At 38.2% G+C, this 23,034-nt stretch overlaps 1 protein-coding gene across 1 annotated transcript; it reads right to left on the bottom strand.

The window, feature by feature from the left end:
* Positions 1-5,451: 5,451 nt before the first annotated feature.
* Positions 5,452-6,720, bottom strand: LOC139145837 (mucin-22-like). Its single transcript, XM_070717254.1, has one exon. The coding sequence runs from the start codon at positions 6,718-6,720 to the stop codon at positions 5,452-5,454; it is 1,269 nt and encodes a 422-aa protein (XP_070573355.1).
* Between the last annotated feature and the right edge of the window lie 16,314 nt (positions 6,721-23,034).

The raw sequence follows: 23,034 nt of genomic DNA, 5'->3' as shown, positions 1-23,034 counted from the left end.
TTAGGGCATGTAAACAATGTGGTAGGGATCATGGTGGCAATGATAAGAGAGATCATTCGCCTGGTAGTGTGACCCATGATTGTTTGGAGGGCTAGATTCTGGATGTGAGCTGGTCAGTGATGTTTCAGAGGGGAAAAAAGGTAGAGTGTGTGGTCTCAAGAGACAGAAAGTCCACTCTGATGTTAGTTCCCAGAAGTTTCAAAGGAAGGTTACTGGCTTGGATAGTAATGAAGTTTTGTCCCTTGTGTGCCCCTGGTCCAAGGAGGAGATTAGACGTCAACAGCTTGCTGACTCAAACATAGGAGTCATTATGAAGTATGTTGATCTCCTTGGGAGGAAATTTCATCCAAATCGCCAGCGGTTAAAACATACTGGGCGTCGTATGTACAGCTGCGCATGCGCAACGGAATTCTATACAAGTTGTATGAAACTACTGACGGAAAAGCTGTACGATGGCAATTGATATTGCCAAATGTGTATGTTACACCTTTGCTAGCAGAGATCCATGATTCAAAGCTAGGGGGTCATTCTGGTATGACTCGGACTTTAGCAAAAGTCAGGTTAGGGTACTACTGGTTCGGTATGAGCGTTGATATGCGTGCTTATATAAGACAGTGTGATGTGTGTGCTCGTAATAAGCCTTCTCGGGTCAGTAAGCGTGCACCGTTGCAGATTTACACTGTAGGGGCTTGTATGGAGCGTATAGCACTGGATGTGGTGGGACCATTCCCTGAGTCCAAGAGTGGAAATTGTAAGATTGTTGTGGTAGGAGATTATTTCACCAAATGGGTGGAGGCTTATGCGGTCCCTAATGAGGAGGCCTCTACCGTTGCCAAGGTTTTGGTGGATAATTTCATCAGCCGTTTTGGTTCACCCTTGGAGTGTCAAAGTGATTTGGGGCCGAATTTTGTGTCGAATGAATTTAAGGAAGTGTGTACTTTATCGGGAAAACATGAGACGTATACTACTACTCGTCACCTGCTAAGTGACAGTCAGATAGAATGCTTAAATCATTCCTTTGTTGCGTACATATAGTCATATATGGACACCAAGGAGGGACAATGTGATTAGTATGAAAATCAGAGTCTGGCTACTTCAGCATACCGGCGTACACCTCATCCATTGACAGTGGGGACGCTAAATATGCTGATGTTTGGGATGGAGACTTACTCCCCCTGGAAGCAATATTAGCTGCTGAATTTCCCGATGATATTGAAGGTGTTTCCACGGATTTTGTAATCAGTCTACGAGATAAGTTGCAAAACACACACGAGCATGCACCTGAACGGCTCAATGCCACTGCGAGGTGACAGAAGTAATGTTGCTAAGACAGGTTTAAAAGTTGGTGACTTTGTATGGCTTAGGGATGAATGGCAGAGAAAGGGATATGCCCCTAAATTGCAAATGATGTTCGGGGCTCCGTATCTGGTTATGAGCCAGATTTCAGATGCGGTGTACAGGATCCAGGAAACTTCCCGTTCTACCTTAGTGGTTTATTAAAGTGGCACTCCCACTTGGTAACATTTTTAAAACACATTTTTTTAGTGCCAACGGTCGATATTTGACGTGGCGACCGCGCGCGGATCGCGAGATATCGATAAAAACATGTCTTCAAACAAGTAAAAGTTTGAATTCCGGTGGCCCACCTAAATTCAGCTTCCGAACATCGAACGTTCGGCACTGGGGCCATTTTCAACTAAGCTATGGAGTACGAGTCTACACTGACGCTGCTGTACGCCACAGTACCACTTGCCTTGGTGATCGGTCATGCCCCGTGGGAGAAAGCTGAGTCTTACTGACTTGGTGATAAAACGAAAAACAATTTTTGCTGATTCCACCAGAATTCGCATAGGTGACTAGCCCAGTTACGTGCGGTTGATACATAGCGGCCGCCGAGTGGTATGCATAGACGCATACCACGCGCGCGGCGTACTGTGTGGCAGACGACAAAATGTAGTCATCGGAGGCGGCTAATATTTAACACGTAAAAACTTATGTTTATGTGGTATTGGTTAAAAATATAATACAACTGATTTAGAATAATGACAACGACAAAGCTAAGAAGAAGTTTTCAAAAACTGACCTGTGGTAAAGGCATAATGCTGTATATAAAGTCTTCACAGTGGGAGGTAAAATTGCGTCGTTCGAACTTATTATGGACTCCCCAGAATATCATCAATCAGCACAACAACAAAACTTTGGTGGGTTTCGCGTCATAATCAGAACGATTGTAAAACTTCGGAATGTGAAAAATACGCTCGGGAAATGACATGTGTTTATCGATATCTCACGATCCGCGCGCAGTAGCCACATCAAATATCGACCGTTGGCATTAAAAAAATGTGTTTTAAAAATGTTACCAAATGGGAGTGCCTCTTTAAGAAAATATGAAGAGGTATACTGGGAAACCGTTGGACTATTGCTTGGAAAAGGTGAAGTTGTTACCTTTAGATCAACGACAAGAGATTGGTAAATCAGGTGAAAGTGCTGGTGTGGAGACCAAGGGTGGCGGACATGATACCACTGTCTCCAGATGAAACCACTGTGGAAATAGACAGTGATATTAGTACCGTTCAAAACGACCAGTTGATGATATTACTTGGTGATAATTGATGATATACTTGGTGTTAATCTGTTTTTAGTATAACGATGATTGAACTCGAATCATGTGTCGGTAGGAGTCCATGTTTATTTCCTTTTAAAATTGTCAAAAATCTGACATGAGACAAAGGATATGCCCTGGCATTGTGTTGGCCTTCAATGGTAGATACATATCATTGTTTTCCTATTGTTTTCGTAAGCTTGAGGGTGTATATAATTTGGACACCACCGACTGCAATTAACATGTTTGTAGGTACAGTGATTACCTAAGAGATGTCACGGTGATAATTCTCACTTTGTGATTTATTTCTGTTGGTTGACCAGTGCAGGTTGCAACTGTGTCACGGCTGCCACCTTTTTAGTTCAAAACGTGTTTTGAGTAGTGATTGCCTGATGATTACTTTGATTTGTAATTACCATCAACTTTACATGACAGATGCTGTAGACTGACTAATGCTCGACAACAGGCATACTTCCTTATTCTTTTGATGTTACGTATTTACTACAACAGAGGGCTCTTGCATGTAGGCAAAGTTTTTGCCCTGTTGGTAGGACTCAATGAGTGGAATTTTCGAGGGAACAAAAAAAGGGTGGGAAAGGGGAATCTCATATAACGAGGTGGTGTTTCTATATCGACAGATGCAGTGCGCATGGCGAAATAGGACTTTTCTGGTGTTTTGGCGTGGAAGGACTGCTGAAGGCGGCGTGGCTTGCAGTTCTTGTGACCCCTGGTGAAATTCGCTCGGACGATTGAGTTCTATCGACTGAGATCCCCGCGTACGGTGGCCGTGAGTGATCAGAGGCTGGATCGACTTGGTCTGGGGAGTGGCGGAGGTACTAGTACGGCTTGGAACCGGTGGCAATCAACAACACTGACAAAACCGGTTATTCTTTCTCCTGCGAGTCGGAGCGGGGGTGCCCGTTCGGCTGGGCAATTACACAACAATATTAAATGAATAATTATATATGTGATATATTGAATATGTTACAGCAAAGGAATATGACGGGAAGTCAACAATTCAAAACGTCCGGTGTTGTACATTTTGTACACACAAACCAATGATCAGCGGCCATCTTGGATGTCTCGATATGCGGTGAAAAATGCCGTGATACCAAAGTTTACTTTACATAAACACACATGATCGCTCTAAAATCTCATCTTAAATTACAATTTAGTTTAAACTCTCTCAAATTTCCTCATCTTTAGTGGTTTTGGCCTACAAAACCTTGCTGACAGACTCGATCTTGAGCTTTCAGAGACGCTGGTCAACCCTATGCCCTATGGTGATGCACTTCTTAATCACGTTCGACTGATCAACAGACGTCCTCATTTTCCTAGAAAATATCCACAAAAAATATCATAATATGTCATTTCTATCATGGAATGGCCAATAACTTGTCACAACACCATCCTCTCATTGATGTACGACAGGAGAAAGAATGTCAGAATGTTCAGAATGTCTCCAACGTCGACTGAGTCAGAGAAATACCCATCCAATAACATTTGAACAGATCTTGTGTGTCTAGCAGTAACTCCAATCGCGAGTAATACGTATCGACCGACAGAACCTGGCGCGCTGTGATGATATCACTTATGCAACACCACACACTGTTAAGTCCAAGTGCGAAGTTTCAAAATTCAACAAGTGACCGTGTCGTGTTTGAAAAAAAACAACAAAATGTAAAGTAAATGTCCTAAAATCTTCAAAGTCAACAAAGATTTTTCGGTAAATCAAGATTTGCTAATGACTAAATGCAAAGAAATTCTATCAGTAACTGTACCTGTTTCATTATCACCACAGCAATCTTACACTAGTTAGTTTTATCATAGACTGATGGGGTCTATGGTTTTATTTCTGTTTTCACAGTCTGTGTCATTCATTAGTGAAATCAAACTTACAAGCAAATACCCTGTTTAGTTTCACTGTCTTACACTAGTTTGTAAGACGTTCGTTAGTTTATGCGAGTGCTCCTCTATATCAATTGTGCTGAAGTTAGTATGCAGATCACAGGCCCCTCATGCTGTTGTTCTACATTGACGGTTGACGTAAAGTACCGTAGTATGCATAGTAGTATTATTTATGTGCTGGGGTTCAAACATTGTGTTATGTTCAAATCGCGCCGACGTCCTTAAAAAACATTGAACCTTGCCATAAAGAGCAAGAAGGTGGTTTAACAGATATTCGAAGTCATCTATGGTCAGCATTTGGGTCACCTGTTGATTTGACCAGGGATTTAGTCATCGAAAAATGAAGAAAGGTCAAAAGACAGCGACTTTGTATCATTACTATAGTCTGATTGTGTACTTCAATGCATTTTTCACTCACGAAGAAATTAAAAAAACAGCTCTCTTTGAAGTGAGTCATCTATTTGAGATATTGTGCCAGTTATACATTTTATGACACCATATTCATCAGTTATGACTGCTTTCATTGTATGAAAGTATACACTTTGCGTTCATCCATGCAATAGGAGAGAGTGTGAGACCAATTGTCCTAATATTTTACTTTCCCAGGTGTTCTTCCAAGAAAAACCCTTGTCCCTTATTCTCCAATGATATCGATAAATGAATTTTATCTCCTTTCATCCACATATCATTTACCATTAAAATAAATTCTTTTGAAATTTTCAGAAATCATGTTTCCTCCAACAAGCCATGAAGACAGTCTCATAGACTATATGAGTCAAGAAATTCAAGTGTTTGCCTTATGTTTTGCTAAATCATGGTCAAACCTAAACTTGAACATGATGGTTTACTATCTTTAGAACATGAGTATATATTTTCTGTGTCAGTTTTGGTACTTTTGTTGATATTTCTAAACATTAAATAAATGTAGATATAAATCAACACTAAACTTTGTTACCTGTCTGAAGCTTTGTTGCTGTAGTGATCATTTCTCTCATTATTTTATGTCTCTCCATGCCCGTCATTTCAGGGTATGTTGGGATGACTGTCTTTATCTCACTTCCATGCCAGTCAGTCTTCTTAGGTTGTATTGGGGTGGCTGTCTCCCTCTCACATCCATCCCTGCCGGTCATCTCAGGCTGTGTTTGTGTGGCTGTCTCCATCTCACTTCCATCCCTGCCTGTCATTTCAGGTTTAGTTGATGTGGCTGTCTTTATCTCACGTCCATCCCTACCAGTCATCTCTAGCTGTGTTGGGGTGGCTGTCTTTCTCTCACTTTCATCCCTGCCAGTCATCCCAGGCTGTGTTTGTGTGGCTGTCTCCATCTCAATTCCATCCGTACCAGTCATGTCAGGTTGTGTTGGCATGGTAATCTCCTTCTCATCTCCCTCCCTGCCAGTCATCTCGGGCTGTGTTGGTGTGGCTGATTCTATCTCACTTCCATCCGTGCCAGTCATCTCAGGCTCTGATTGTGTGACTGTTTTCATCTCACTTCCATCCCTGCCTGTCATTTCAGGTTTTGTCGATATGGCTGTCTTTATCACACTTCCATCCCAGTCAGTCTTCGCAGGTTGTGTTGGCGAGGCTGTCTCTTTCTCACTTTCATCCCTGCCAGTCATCTCAGTCTGTGTTTGTGTGGCTGTCTCCATCTCACTTCCATTTCTGCCAATCATCTCAGGTTGTGTTGGTGTAGCAGTCTCCATCTCAATTCCATCCCTACCAATCATCTCAGGCTGTGTCAGTGTGGCTGCCTTCATCTTATTGCCATCCCTGAAAGTCATTTCAGGTTTTATTACTGTTGCTGTCCTTATCTGAATTCCAACCATGCCAGTCATATTATGAAGAGTTTGTGTAGCAGTCTCAATCTCACTTCCATCCCCTCCAATCATCCCAGGCTGTGTTGCTGTGGCTGTCTCAATCTTAGTTCCATTTCTGACAATCATCTCAGCTTGTTTTGGTGTGGCAGTCTCAGTCTGTGTTCCATACCTGACAATCATCACAGGTTGTGTTGATGTTGCTGTCTCGATCTCACTTCCATCTCTAACTTTCATCTCAGTTTTGTTTGGTGTGGCTGTCACTATCTCACTTCCATCCCTACCAGTCATCTCAGACTCCCTTGATATGGCTGTCTTCACCTCACTTCCCTTTCCGACGGTCATCTCAGGTTGTGTTGGTGTGGCTGTCTCCATCTCACTTCCATCCCTGAAAGCCATACTTTCTCGCAGTGTTTGTCTTCCTCGTTGTCAGGTATTTTTGTTTTACTCTGAGCATTATCCAGAGTAGTGCCAATGACATCTGAAAACAGGTTTAAAGATTAGGTTTAAATCCTACAATAAATTTTGTCTGAATTTTAAAGGCTTGTGTTAGCATTTTTGGTAACGGTTTGTTTTGATTGTTACTTGCAAGTTGTTGAAACACCCCTACTATTTTTCTTGTCAATACAGCATCTATTCAGCAATTCAGATTAACATTTGGTTTTAGTAACCCAAATTGTCAACAGGCATATTTGTGTTACACTGTTGATTTAATGCTGAATAAATCTTGGTCTGAAAGCTTCGACATACTTTGCATTCTTTCAATATCTTAAATGCAAAGTCACTTTGCATTATGATTAATTATCCCCAATTCAAAGTATAATAACTAATCATTACTTTTCAGGTCTTTCTTCTCATTAATAGTAGAACAGACTCATAAGGTCTTACCTTTTGTCTCTTCCCCATCTTCGGTATATTGACTTTTGACTTTAATTTTACCCTTTCCATGTATTTTCAAGTAGAGTTATTCTCGTCAAGACATGACAGTTTTGCTCCAGAATACTGATGATCTTTTCTTCTCTTTCAATTCAGATGAAAATTTCTTATGCATTGACTCCATTTCAAAACGTTGTCCGATTAGTGCCTTTCCCATTCTATCTACCTTTTGGCTTAACTCTTCACAACGAACTTCTAAAGTGGCCTTTTCATATCTAGCCTCATCTAGTTGATATTGTAGAACTGACTTTTGAAGATCTATTTCAGAATCTTTTTCACTTATTTGTGCTAATAGCTCTTCAAGTATGTACTCTGTGATCTGGGACTGGCTAATTTGACATGGAAGTAAACTTCTAGCAAGTAAAGTGACATTGTCATCTGATACTTGTGAAGTTTGAACTGTAGTACCACCTCTGTTGAGTTGTATCTCCATTTCTGTTATGAAAAAGAGGAACAAATATTGCAAAGACAAACTAACGTTACATGACTGAAGCTTAGTTTTGCAAGCAATAATGCATGAATGCATTTTTGAAATATCAAAATTGCAAACCTTATACTCCCTAATGTACCGATCAAAAGCATTTTTTCTATAAAGATACAATTGAAATAATGGCAGTAAACAAGCGGCCCTTCTCTTGGTCTTGAAATTAAACAATTTTCATATCAACAGCTTCATAAATACATATTTTTGGCTACGCAAGGTACTGTCTTGTCGTAGATCATAAAAAGATTTAGAGCTAGTTGTAACATACAACACATTCCTTGTTTTTGAAAGTGGAAAAGGTGCATCGAGCTTTCACCATGAGTAACATTGTGATATTATTTGCCCTCAGAAGACCACTTTTGTTGAATCTTTATGAAACTTTATGATGTCCTACCACCGAAAATAGTTGACATATGTCTCTGTACGAATCTGATATACATTAAGGCAACAAAATGTTGAGTAAAACCGTTCATTTGGCAACAATACTAAATGATCTAATGTCGACTTTACATTCAAAGATTAATTGTAACATCAGTTATTGTTACCTTGAGTAGACAGGTCCTGACTTGCTGCATCAGTCAAGAGATACTTTGTAACACCCAGTAGTACTAAGACTTCCGGTCTACAGGATAAGATATGTTGAACTGTGTCTGTATTTGTTGTTAGTACTTGGAGCATATCACACTGCCTCCCTTTCTGTCTGATACATTTCTCAAATTTTAATAGTGACTGTAAACCAGTCTCAGTGGCTGACTCAACTTCCAGTGTTGGGTCAATTTCTAGTAGCAACGTTGCTGGATCATTTTCTGATAGAAAAGGAACTGAAGTTAAAAAAAGAGGTTGCAACTAATTAGGTTTACATCATATCCAGGTGACATAGATGCATTCCTGTGTCAGTGATATGTCATGTTTGATGTCATTTGAAATTATATTAATGATAAGAGATTTTATTCCAATTATTTATAGCTAAATGTCATTGAAAGAAGCAATCAAGAAATTGCTTACATACCAGTAGTTCTTGTACAATATCATTGACTTCAATATTTCACTTCATCATCAGGGTTGATGATTTTATTCTGTCCACAGTGAGAGAGGTTATATTATTTTATTTTATTTTTTATTACTCATCCAACAGACGTACCCAGTTACAGGATGAGATACCCATAACCCAATACTTCCCAAAAATAGTTAGTACCTACCCTGCCTAAGAGAATCCGGAGAAATCTCAGTGATGCTGTCTTCGACATAACCAGCTTCCTCAGCCTTGTAAAACATAAAGATTACGGTATTGTTGTACATTTGGTTGGTAAAAACTCTTTGACACTTGAATGCTATAAATGTGACCATATCTATTATCCTACTTGTCAACATGAATACCTTTCGAATGCATTCAATGCCTGCCCGTATTTTTGAGTTGAAAAGGTGAAAATTTACGAATATTTCTCAGAGCAATGATTATAGAATAAAATCACCTGTCAGGTGTACTATGGTCTTTGTAGAATATAGTATATGTAAAAAAACACAAAAGGAGTCTTATTGTAACCTCTTGTGATCCTGTGTGACAAGTGAAATCAAGTACTAGTATATTCACAAGTATGCGCAGTATAATAAATAACCACAACTCTGTTTGACTTGTACCAACGATGTTAGTTTACTAATTTTTTTTCCTATAAGCAAAAATGTGAAGCGTCTAAGATAATTGATAAATTGCAAGTCTTAAATGCATATTTCAGTATAAATTCAAAATGACCATTAAACGACCATAAAAGTCAAATGTGCATGTACCATAAATGCCATACTTTTGGTAAGTAAGTTACGACAAACTGAAGCATTCAATATCCGAGAAAAGTCAGCGTTTATTTTCTTTGTTTTTCTGTTTGAAAAAATTCAATATTTTTGTGTTTCATTAGACAGGTGCAACTAATCTCCTCACTTTCCATAATGTTATTCTGTATGGCTGAAGACACAATCTTATTTCAGTGGAAAATTTTATAAATACGCTATCTCTTCTCTCAATCAACTTTCCCAATCATCTAAATTTAGAATTGAAATTGAATTTCAGAATTTTTAAAGCCAGTCTATTGATTTGTCTCCCCATGGGAGACATGTTAGACTTACTTAAGAATTTCTGATTATACAAATCAAGGTGAATAGAAGGGAATCTCTAGAACTATGGCTTGTTTAATCCTTTTGGTTGAACGTTTCGTCTTTATTAGGTATACAGTACTGAAACTTTTTTCCACGTCCAATAACAAAATGAGCTGAAATGATATCTATGCGTATTTACATGTGCATTGATTTCTTCTGAATAACGTTTGTAACTCACATGGTCAATCAAAGCTATAATATACTACTTTAATTTTCACTGCATTATGCTAAAAAGCTTTTACGCAGAAAAACAAAGACAAGTTTCTCCTAACTTGACCATGGCTGCCTCAATTTTAATGCTTCAGCTCTAGTGACAGACAACCTCGAACTCTAAACATTCAATGACACGGAATAATAATTTACTCACGTTGACCATATCTGCATTTGTTCGACATCGTCTGCCTCCAAGACATCATAGATTGCCATTGGTTGAATTCCACCACCATCTCCTGCAGGCAAATGAAACAAAAATTCACTGGTTTCGAAAACCAAGGATAACTTTGTTTGATTAAAGTTTTGTTCAGAGTGTTTTATAATGGACTGGATCTTGGTAAACTTACTGGGATATCGCACAAATGTTCCGATCATATTGGAAGAGAGGCACATGTTTAGCAAAACACCGTGTTATATCCTCAAAATAAAGTGCTACAGATGCTGATCTGTTTTTACCCTGTTAATTTCTGGAAAGCTACAGTTACACACATTACATATCCAAAGTCATTTCGGCAACCCAAGACGTTTCGGCATTACATATTATTAAAATAACAGACAATATCTTAAAAATAAATGGCTTTAATCATATAAGACGTGATAGATCGGAGACGACCAGTGCAAAAATGAAAGGTGGTGGTATCCTCGCCTACATATCAGTTAATATAGCCCACCACCGTCGAACCGATCTGGAACGACCTGACATCGAGATGATTGCCATTGAAATTAACCAACCGAAATCGAAATCTGTCATTGTTTTGTTCATCTATCGTCCTCCTGATATTGATATCAGCACCTGGCTTGTCTCTCTTTCTCATACACTGGATACAGTTCTCGTGGAAGACAAGGAAACCATTGTCCTCGGTGACTTTAACATTGACTTGTCTATAAATGACAACAAGTCATTAATGTGGTCTCGTTTTATGTCAAACGACTATGGTTTTACCCAACTGGTAAATGAACCAACTAGAATTACTCCTACCATCAAGTCTATGATAGACCACATTTTTGTGTCTCACACTGAGAATATAACTCAGACCTTTGTACCAAAGTACAGTATCAGTGATCATTTTCCAATTTGTGTCACACGTAAATTAACGTTACAGCACAAAAAGAACGCACATGACACTATCACTTATCGCTGTATGAAACAATTTATCTTAGACGACTTTCTCTCAGACTTACAACAAGTCCCCTGGAACATCATTGAATGCTTTGATGACCCTGATGACGTCATTGAAATATGGACTCACTTATTCATGTCTGTTCTTGATAAACATGCTCCTATAAAACAGAAACGTGTACGTTACCTGCACCGTCCTGATTGGTGGAACGAAGAGATATCAAGATTAATCAACAACGTGATACAGCCAAAAGGACATCTCGCTTCTCAGACTATAGACATTTAAGAAATAGAGTCAAAAACCTCATCTTTAAATCCAAATCACAGTACTACAACAACCTCCTTTCATCTCGTGACATAAATATATCTAAGTACTGAAATCATTTCGCGAACTTGCTCCACCAAAATTGTCAAGTACGCCAACCAAACTTAGATCAGGTACAAATACTTTTATCGATCATAAACAAATTTCAAATACATTCAATGATACTTTATTAACATCATCAATAAGCTGTCTTCCAAATGTAACAGTAGCCCAGTCAATCTTGACAAACTGTCAGATTTCGTCAGTAACAAAAAGATTCTCCTTCGATTTTCGATATTCCTCCCATGTCTATTAATTTCATTCTCTCCCATCTCAATTGTCTAAATTGTAAGAAATCTCCCGGTTCAGACTTACTACCACCCAAATTCTTAAAGTTGGCAGCCAACACTATAGCACCTTCTCTCACGTATGCATTTAACTGCTGCATTGTTAAAGGTCAGTTTCCATCTTTATGGAAATTGGCTCGTGTTAGTCCAATCCATGAAAAAGGTCCAATAGACGAACCTGGTAACTACAGGCCAATAAGTGTACTTCCTGTACTTTCCAAACTCCTCGAGCGCCATGTTCACAATCACCTTGTAAATTTCATGGAAACACATAATCTCTTCTTTTCTAATCAATCTGGATTTCGTGCCAAACATTCTTGTGAAAGTACTCTTGTTGGTCTGGTCAACTCATGGACTAAAGAAATCGATTGTGGAAACATCGTTGGCTCAGCATTTTTAGACCTGAGCAAAGCGTTTGATCTCGTTGACCACACAATCTTGTTGTCCAAACTAAAAACCTACGGGTGTTCTGATCATACCCTGTCTTTTTTTAAATCATACTTATTTACACGTAAACAATTTGTGCAATTTAATCATACAAACTAAGATATTATTGATGTCAGGGTCGGTGTGCCGCAAGGTTCCATACTGGGGCCATTACTCTTTATTATTTATGTTAACGATTTGCCCCTTCACCTTGAAAATTCATCCTGTACTTCCTTTGCAGACGACACATCACTTCATGTTTCACACAAGTCCTTAAACACCATTTCTACTTACCTGAATACTGATCTAAAAATAGTTGAAAATTGGTGTCTTACTAACAAACTTTGTATCAATCCCAGTAAGACAAAATCAATGATTATCACATCTTCTCAGAAGAGACGGCACATTAACAATGAAAACTTCAACCTCAATTTGGCTGGTAAAAACTATTGACCGCGTCTCATCAGAGAGTTTGCTAGGGGTCACTATTTCTAATAATCTGGACTGGTGTGAACACATTTCAACCATTGAAAGCAAAATCAATTCCTAATTGTTTCTTTTGGCACGCATCAAAAAATTTCTTCCTCTCCACTCACGCAAGCTATTTTATTATTGTTTCATCTCACCACACATCAATTACTGTTCTAATGTTTGGAGCTTTACTTCCAGTAGCAATATCTATGCATTGGAGCGTCTACAGAGACGAGCAATGAGACTTATTCTTGACATTGTTCCGCCTCTTTCCACTTTTCAAATGTATACTCAGCTTCGTTGGCTGCCTATTAACTTGAAACTCCGTTGTAACCGTATGGCCCAAATTTACAGAGCAACTCACAATCTAACCCCCGACTACATAACCAGTTTGTTCAATAATTACATCCCTTCTAGATCACTTCGTTCTTCCAATCAGAATCTCCTTAAAGTTCCCAAGGCACGTACACTTCTCTATCAGAACACCTTGTCAGTTGCGGGTGTGGATGAATATAACAATCTCCCCAAATCAATAAGGGACTCTGAGTCACTGACTAGTTTTAAGAAATCTTGTAACAACTTATTGTATAATACTTACTTGTCTGATGCCTTTTCGTAGTTTTTTATATCTATTTGTTCTTGTGTGTTTTTTGTGTTTTCACGTTTGTGCTGTAAAGTGTTTTATGACTTTCTTTTGTCAATTCGACCTCCACGAAAAGAGGTGTTTCACCTATGGAGTTATCGAGTTTAAATAAAGATTAATAATAATAATAATAATAATTACATCTCTAGAAATTTGAGAAACTCAAGTTTCGACTTGCTTGCAATAGCTTGTTTGATTTTGGTGTATGGAAAATCATGTTCACTTTCACACTGTTAGTGGGCACTGAAAATATTACACATCATGTCAAATCGAACTTGTCTATGATAATGTCATCTTAGTGTTCTTCAAACTCTGAGCATAGTATCAAATTAAGTACAGTCTAGTGGCAGTGAACTGAACCTCAGGAGCAACAGAATGTATCATACTCTAGTAGATCACAGCTAGCTAATTCTGCATCAGTAAACTGGCAGGCAAAATATTTCATATCTATTTGAGTAGCTCAGTTTCACGGTTTGTCCAGAGTAAAAGAACTATAAATAAATTCTTAAAAATATTCCCATAATATAATATAATACAGCAGTTCTTGTTAGAAGAGAGGAGAAAAATAATGATCAAATTTTCTAAGGGTTATGCAACATCTGTGTGATCCTGAGAATTATAATTATAATCTTTCTGCCTCCTGTCCATTTTCTATTTAGTTGCAAGATCCATTTTTATGTATATATTATTAAGTCAGTCGGTCAAAATGGTCCTTTCGTGATTGGCCTATGATTAAAAGGGTTTGCTCATGTATATTCATTATGCCCGAATATTGCACATGTTTCTAGCTGGTTTTTCATAGTGGTCATTTCACAAATGTCAACGAAACAGCACTGACAGAAAAATTAAGCAATGTAACTCATCAAGCATGTCCTTGCTGTTTTTGGTTATTATATTTCAAGTATCGTTTGTAATACATCATTTATTGCTTTTGTGATAGTATGTGTCCCCTGTTCTGCAGCCACTACATGGCATTAGAAATTTTAATTTTTTGCACTGTAGCATCTTCATGAACAAGTCACATGAGTCACATTACCTTTCAAAGGGATGCGAGTGACGTCATGGTCTCCACCTAAGGATCATTAACATTTTAAGGAGCAGTCGTGCATTTTACAGCATTAAAAAGTGGATTTATGATGAACTAGACAGAATGTGGAAGAAGGCCAAAAGACGTCGACATGCTAAATTTGAGAATTATTCATTAAGATAATTTTATGACAAGCACTGAACTCGACAGTTTTATGGGAGTCGATTGCATGGAACTCTCATTACTTTGACAACAATAGTCCAACTTACCTTTAACCATACACAATTATTATAAAATTATAACACAATCTGTTCTATTCATGAAAACTTACTATTGATGAGAAGAGTTCAACTTCCTTGAACCTGTCTGGGTTGTATGTTGCCTTTAACTGTAGTTTGATTCCAACTTTGTCAGCAGCCTTCCTCATTTCATCTGTTACAAGCAGTGGCTCAAATACTTTGGCCAGACTTCCACATCTACAGATCTGCTTTAGTTTGTAGAGATTGAAAAGAGCCAGGAACCTAAGCAAGATACCTAGGGACTCTGCTGTCAAACATGTTGGATCAACATCATCACTAAGTTTCTTCTTGCAGAGTTTCTTTAAATGTTGACTGTCATCTTCATCAGCTAGTAACTCTTCTACCCTTCGTTTCAGTGCTTGTTTGCATAATTGCCATACGGCATTAAGTTTGTTCAACATTTCCTTTTTCTGTTCTGTGAGCTGTGCTGGCAAAGCTTTGACTTGTTCTTCCAAGTCTGTCAGACGTTGATGATAAGCATTGCTGTCAAAGCCTATTTGTACGTCCAGAGAGTCTGTGAATGAATTTAAAGCATGATGTATTGGATACTGAAATACACATACTTGCAATAAAGAAATGGCCCTACATATTTATTTTACAATATTGAAAGAGGGGCATTTATATCTGTGTGAAATTGTATGGTAGTTGTTGATCTTGTCGTACAGTACAATTTAGTAACAAATTGACTCATAGAAAATAGTTTAGTTGTTCAGTCTCAACATAAATGTTCTCAATGGACAAACATAATTTTTAACAGTGACATAAAGCTTAGATACAATGCGATTACTTATAAGGAAGATACATTGAATGATGCAGCTTACGTATCTTATAATAATGTGTAGCTCAAAGTATCTTAATGCTTAGTTTGCAACAACTCCGTTGCCTTTTCTATACTCTATAAAATCTTTTTGATTTGAGGTAAGTGTACCAAATTTAAAAATGTCATATGGCTTCACTAGATTTGAAATATTATATTTTCAATTGTTAATGACAAAATGTGTGGTCAAATGACAAATCTGTGTTGAATTTACCTGGTTCTAGTGTATCGCTTACTTCAACTACGTGTTCACATCTAGTTTTGTGATCTTCAGTTTTGATAGTTTGATTACTTGTTTCTGTATGCCTACTACTGTCTATGTACAGTTGTGGTGACATGTTTCTGTGTTGTTTAATGTTTTGACCTGTGGGGTCACCTGCAAATTAATAGTAACCGTTAATGTAATTTACCAAATCATTGGTTTCATTAGAATTTATTTACCAGAAGCTACACAACTCAAGTGACAACTCTCCTAACCTCCTACCCCAAAAGATTTTGTAACATCACAGAGTCAAAATGTACCAGTAACAATTTAAACAGTTCACTCATTTATTTGACAAATTAACAGAGATATGTTCAGACTATATGTTGTGAAGACTCAACCGGTTCTTAGATTGTTTTTTGTCCAGAAGACTTGGGTGTTTCAAAGATGAGAGAAAGAACTTTCTACACATGTGAGTAAGGGACTGGTTAGTTTCTTGGCGGTGGAACAAAGGTAAAACAAAAGATGGAATATAATTTCAATAATTCTGTATATATATATATATATATATATATATATATATATATATATATATATATATATATATATATATATATATATATATATATATATATATATATATATATATATATATATATATATATATATGTAAAGGGGATGCTGAAAAATATGTCTGATTACCCTTCAATTTGTTTGCCCGGAAAATGCAACTGAATGATAAAATTTATTGTTGGAATAATGCATTTTAGGTAAGTATGAGCCCATATGGAAATTCAAAAAACACGCTTAGCCCCTATTGGGCATTTCGAAAACATGGTTACCCCAATCACCAAAGTAAAAAACAGGGTAACCCCCATGAATAAAACCCCCAGGTAGGAGAAACTGACCAGTCCCTAATAGCCCTGCAAAATCAAATATATTATATTTTATAAGCGTACCTTTAACATTTCTACTTCTTTCTTGATCTTCACCATCAGTTTCCATTTGTTTCTTGACAGGTATGGTTAAAAGACAAGCAAATCTTGAATAACTTTCAAGTAAAGCTTCATTGTCTGCTAAGGCAACTTTTATAGCTTTTGCTTTCCTGAAAGCAAGGGATACATTTGCCAGATTCTCTACTATTCTGTTTGACAGATCGCTTTCTGAACTTTCAACCACACTGGTGCTGGCATAATCTGTAAGGTATTTCATGATGAACTGAGCAAGGTGAGAGTCATCACTGACTGAAGTAGGCAAACCAAAAGCCAGTGCCTCCAAACCATAAAAGCTGTAATCCTCATAGCATGATGCAGAAGGCACAGATGTGACTGTTGTAGAGATGTCAGTAGGGATTTTGCTGAGTGCCCTGCGTGAATTTTTGGGTTAACCATTGGTTTTTCATCTTATCAGTTAGACCTTTCACTGTTGACCGATCAGCTGTTTGAGATACTCCTTGAATCTTCCATTCAGGAGGTTTGGTTGGCCATGACTTGCTTTCAAACGATTGGCTGCGGTACCAATTGAAGCTGCCATGCCGCTACATCTTTGTATGGCTTCCTGTGTATCCATCTGACCACATGTAAGTATGCTGTGCTTGGTGGTGTCTCTGAGTACTGGATCTTTCTTTGTCCAGAAACATGTCAATGGTTGAGGAAGAATCTCTTCATGTGGAATTTCTGACAAGTCTCTACCTTGTAATTCAGCCCTATATGCATTCTGAAAATATTCATAGATTGCAGGACCAATAGAAAACACTAGGTCAGCTTTACTTGCCATGTGCAACATCTTTTCTTCAAATATCGTTGGATCTTGAGGTTGCAGGCAGTTTGATTCTGGGCAGGCATGGTTAATGAGGACTAATTTGGCATTAGGGAAGACAGTTGCTTGGATATCAACTGCTGCGCGGCCTGTCTTTGGAGCAAGTCCGACTACATACTGGATATTTTCTATCTCTCCTAGGTCGTGGTAGTAACTTTCATGGTTCATCAACCACTCAGGTCTTGGGGGATCGTATTTCGGTTCAATACCCTCCTTTCTTTGTGCTGGAATCAAGATAACACTACAGCTTTCAGCATCTTTCTCCTGTTCATCAGTGATTTGAACATCAAGTACAGTAGAGTAGGCCTTCAGATCTTCTCCTGCCTCAGCCTTTCTTGCACAAAAATCCTGGACAAGAGTTCTGTGAAATCCTGTCAGACCTAAGTCATCTTTATTCCAGGCATGTGCAACAAATAATGCGGCAGGTTTAGAATCAACGAAATGAAGTTTGGCTCGAGGAAGAGATTCTCACGTAATGCTGATGCAGCATTCTTTGTTTTTGCTGAAAATGCAACTACGTGTTCAATATTTAATTTCCTCAGGTCTGGATAGTAGTTACCATGATTTAGAAGCCAGTTGATTGCAGGTGGATCTTCAGCAGCATCAGACCATCTGGGTCTTGTTGCTGGAATCAACGTAACTCCATGCCTTGCTGCATATTCCTTTTGTTCCAAACTCAGTTCAACATCAAGGGCAGTGCAGTAGATTGCAGACAACTCGGAAGGTTTCTTCTTCAGTGTCTTCTCACAGAAATCTGTGATCCGCTGCCAAATTGTTGAATCTTGTGAGTCTTTGTTCCATGAAGTTGATACAAGCAGCATTCTAGAATTCTCTCCCATTGTATGTCACTGTAAATGTAAGTTTTCAAAAAGAGTCCTAGGATAAATAATGTATATGTGTAAAGATGACTATCAACTTGTTTCAATTGTAGTATAATCTTCTGTTTGATGTATTAATACAGGTTAAAGCTTTATTATTAAAAGGACACCTGTAATATATTACAAGTATTTGTGAAAAAAACAGCTGAAATCTTTTAAGGCAGATAATACCTTTGATATTGAGTGTCAGTGTCCAATATCGTAATATTTTTCTGGCTAATATTTGTGTCAACATTATAAAACATGATAAGAGAAGCACCTGAAAGTATTGTGTTTTAGAAAATGACATTTTTTTTTTCATACTTTGTTATGTATATGAGAATTATGGAAAAAACAACTGTCATATATGCATAATTTTACCTACATATTTGAAGGTTCATTTTTACTTTTGCTTTGTGATCCTTTTTGTATGAAATACAATACTTTTGACTTCACCTAGGACAGTTTTAAAATAAAGTTGAAAGCCTCTGTTTCAAAATCTTTAGGAATCCTTTTTTTAATGCTGATATTTTCGAAAAATGTTAATGAGATCATTGTGAAGTAACTGGTATTAGTTTGACAGCGGTTTTTACAACAGTAGTTATGTAGCGTTTCATATCTGATTCAATGATCGTTTTCTACAGAAGACAACGTGTAGGTGAGAGATCTGTCTTCATGATAGATTTGGAGTAGCTTAAGATATGTGCACTTAATGGAAGCCATTGGTCGTAAATGTAGTGAAGTTCATTTAAAGTTCTCTATATCAAATTGTACAGTTTAATAGTTGATTAAATTTTTAGTAATTGCAAGCTAAATTTTGTACATACACCTTCTTAAATCTTGTAATGAGTAAGTCATATGAAATTCTTCACTGATTGACCCTATCATTGAATGTTGTGCTGCAACCTGACTTGTTAAAACCACAGCAGATTATAACAGAACACTGCCAGGTCAGATTTATTATAGCGGCTGTTATCAAACTCAAAAATTTAAAAAAATTGTCGTGTATTTCTTCAAAACAAAAGCTACACGTATCTCATTAGTTTCTTCTATTTCTAAGGCTTTTTAAATCGTTACATATTAACCAAAATACTTGCCCGGAGTTTTATTTAGTGAACCCGGCTTGGGCTTGACGTATTCCTTTTTCGATCAGAATGCTTTGATGTTTGTTTTTCACTTGGGGCTTTACACCCCTCAAGAATCACTGACTTTAAACTTTTCGGGACATACATTTTTCTGATATTCCTCCATGGAGAAAGGCTGGACAGAAAATCGACACGTCAACATGTAGACACATCGACTGTTTACTGGTTGTAAAATAAGTAAAATTTGGTGGCTATGAGAAAAGCCTTTACTGTCGATCACCAAATGTTGGTGAACGAAATCACCAAATGTCTGGCGTTCTGTAGATCCTTGGTTACTGAGCGCGATGAGAAGTTTAGGCTACGTCGCGGATCGCAGAAGGTCATGCCAAATATACGGAAGGCGCCATCTTGATAGCAGGACTCGAAGCCAGGCGACTTCTACCAGTACGCTGAAATTGACTACAAGTCAAATAATGAGCGGCATTATTTTTCTTGTAAAGGTATGGGAAGTTTGATGATGTCGCTACTTTTATAAATAAGAGTTTTCGATGTGCCTACACGATGTCCGGAAAGCGTACGTTGAATGTCACATCGGAATTTGTGCAGCATTTTACTTCATTTTTGCTCACGTGTGAACACGTGAGCATATGTCGCAGCGATGTCTGTCTGTCTGTCTGTCTGTCTGTCTGTGTGTCTGTGTGTCTGTCTGTCTGTCTGTCTGTCTGTCTGTTGGTCCATTTTCTCAAAAACGGCTGAACGTATTTCAGTCAAATTTGGTAGACATCTTCAGAATTCAAATGGCTAGAACTGAAAAGGTTTTGGTGGGCGTGGCTTGGATATTAATGAAGTTATGAAAGTTTTAATTTTTCTGTTACGCCGCGTATGACAAGTGAAAACAATCGACTGTTTGAGGGCGCTGTGAAATGTGCTTGTCCAGGTTGGCTACAGCTGGATAGCACTGGTTTCAACCACGGTCCCTCCGTGTTTCAACCTCGTATTGAACATTAAAAATATGATATTTTATTACTCATTCAACTCACTATTCAAGATAAAATATCGTTTAGCAAATTAGCTTTATCCTTGGTAATTGATTGTTTCCCTCGCTGTTCGATCGCCAGAAATGAGTACATACGTTCTCTACCTAGCCTCATGGCATGGAAGTGCTGATGAATAATAACTTTGGGTCAAAGGTATTGAAGTGTCCAATCAGGTTCGTGCACAGAGTCCAAGGCCATGACCTACTTCATGTACTTCTGCACTGTTTTGAATTTGCTTCGCCAAGAAACGTGTTCGTCACTGTCCATAGAAGTATGTTTGCTCTCCTTTGAGGTTGTTTGTGAAAAAAATTCCGGGATAGGCCTTGGAATGCATACGATCGGCATCGCGGCAGTGCATGTAGCTAGCCCTACGAGTATGACGAGAGTGTCCGGCTTTGGCTACGCGGTTCCCACCTCCGGTAGGCGGCGTAGCAAAAGCCGGACACTGTCGCCATACTCGTAGGGCTATGCATGTAGCGTACCATGCTTGTGTAACTGCCGAGCTCAACGTGCATTCACGGTTGATACTCGTGTACAATCATGATGTGTTCAATTCTGATGAAGATTCATAAGTCTTACTTTTGCAGTCTTTTTTCCGTACGATAATCCCGACAATACGTGTTACTGTTAGACGAGGTGGCCATTTTATGATAAGTTTCAATACTGCACAGCTACATAGCGTCACTATCGTGTGATCGAGGTACAGCGTTGTTGAACGGGATACAGAAACTCTGCAGAGGGAGAAACGATCGTTGATATGAACAGTCAATGTACTTCAGCACGTAGTCCGCAGATAGCGGATCGAGAAAATAAACGTGTCCCAGTAAATAACGGAATATTTATGTACATTAACTCGATATTAATCAAATTTCCAGCTCATCGCAAAAAAATGTATTGCAAAGATTAATTTGTCACTGACAAATACTGCACTGTATGGAAAAAACAACTTCAAGTGGTATTACCCGAGACAAACACTTGTGTTGTCATTTTGATTTCATTTCATAAACTTCATACTTCATCGAGTATCGTGTATTTCAGCCTTTGTGAAGCCATTTTATTGATATTTCAATTTTTGTCTTGGCTTTGTTGTGGAACATGTTGAATCGTCTCCGTGGACATGTAGGCAAAAGTGTGACGGGGTCGAAGTGACTTGGGTACCTGGGGCCGACCAAAACCAGTGTGAATTACTGGGGTCAAAGCGGACAGCGGCCGGGATGACGTGTTCCCCAAGCGAGCTATCTTCAGAAGTCTGTTTCATCGCAAAAAACGTCAACTTTTAAAACCCGTCATTTATTTACTGATGTTATTCTCTGCTATGTATCACAGCAAATAGTTATATTTGAGCGCCCCGTAAATGGGATCCTCGTTTTTTTGCGAACCCGGAAGTGTGTCTTGCTCAATGCATTTCCTACCCACAGCGAGGGAAACTGCCCGCGTTCCCATGCTCCCATGCACCCTTTTTCAATGCCAGTGCAACGCCATCTGTGCAAAATTGTGGTAGTATGCTCCCGTGTGATGGAAAACCTCTCTTATTCTAACAATGACGTAGTTGACTTTGGACTTCGATTTCGTAAATGTGATGTCCATGCAGTGAGTTTGGGTGGCGCGCTTATAATGCAATCTTCGCCCGCCTGCGGTCCGATATCCCGCATTTATTAGCGATATTTATCTGTTTGACTTGACCAAAGTTGGCAAAACTAGCTATGTACATTAAAGATACTATGATACAAGATTATTGAAAGTCATTTGACATTTTTTTCAGCCAATTCCCAATATGCATATTTAATGAACCTTCCAAATTAGGGATATACACTGGCATTTACTTGATAAAATTTGGCGAAACATGCTGTGTACATTGATCATTATACCAGGTTATAACAGTATTGAAAGTCATTTTGCATTTTCATGTCAGCTAATTCATAATTTGCATAAATAGCTAACAAGCTTTCACGGTTTGGCATATAGAGCTTGAAGGACTTGACCAAAGGTAATTACACATGCTATATTGTGATACAATGACAGTACTCAAAGAAATTAGTTATTTTTATTTCAGCTAATTACATATTTGAATACTTAATGACCTTTAGAATTGATCTGTGGTGAAATTCATTGTGTTGATCATAACACTTTAAATGTAGCAAAGCATGTAGCAAAGGTTCAAACTTGCACATAAATGCAATATATAATGAAACACGTGAGCATTTTCAGTTCATATCTGGTATTGTATGCTGTTGTATAATATAACTCCGTTGCCGCGGTGAGGTCAACTCAAGGATCGTTGATTATCCGAATCACCTGGGCCGGATGAGGACTCGGAGCCATGGCTGTGACGTGTGCTGAGCTGATGAGCATTGTTATGAGGATGGTTGGTCGTAAGCGGAGATGAATTACCTTATATTGACCAAATCTGAGTGAACAAAATATAATAATATGGACTTTTCTTCTTTAAAAAAAGTATATGTTCAATATTCAGCAAGGT

Source organism: Ptychodera flava, chromosome 1, assembly GCF_041260155.1.
Source record: "Ptychodera flava strain L36383 chromosome 1, AS_Pfla_20210202, whole genome shotgun sequence".
In the NCBI taxonomy this organism is placed as follows: domain Eukaryota; kingdom Metazoa; phylum Hemichordata; class Enteropneusta; family Ptychoderidae; genus Ptychodera; species Ptychodera flava.
Note: the sequence above shows the minus strand (reverse complement) of the source record. Positions and strands in the feature narration are given on the sequence as shown.

Coding starts and splice junctions, on each gene's coding strand:
- LOC139145837 (XM_070717254.1), bottom strand. CDS start 6,720: ATGGCTTTCAGGGATGGAAGTGAGATGGAGACAGCCACACCAACACAA.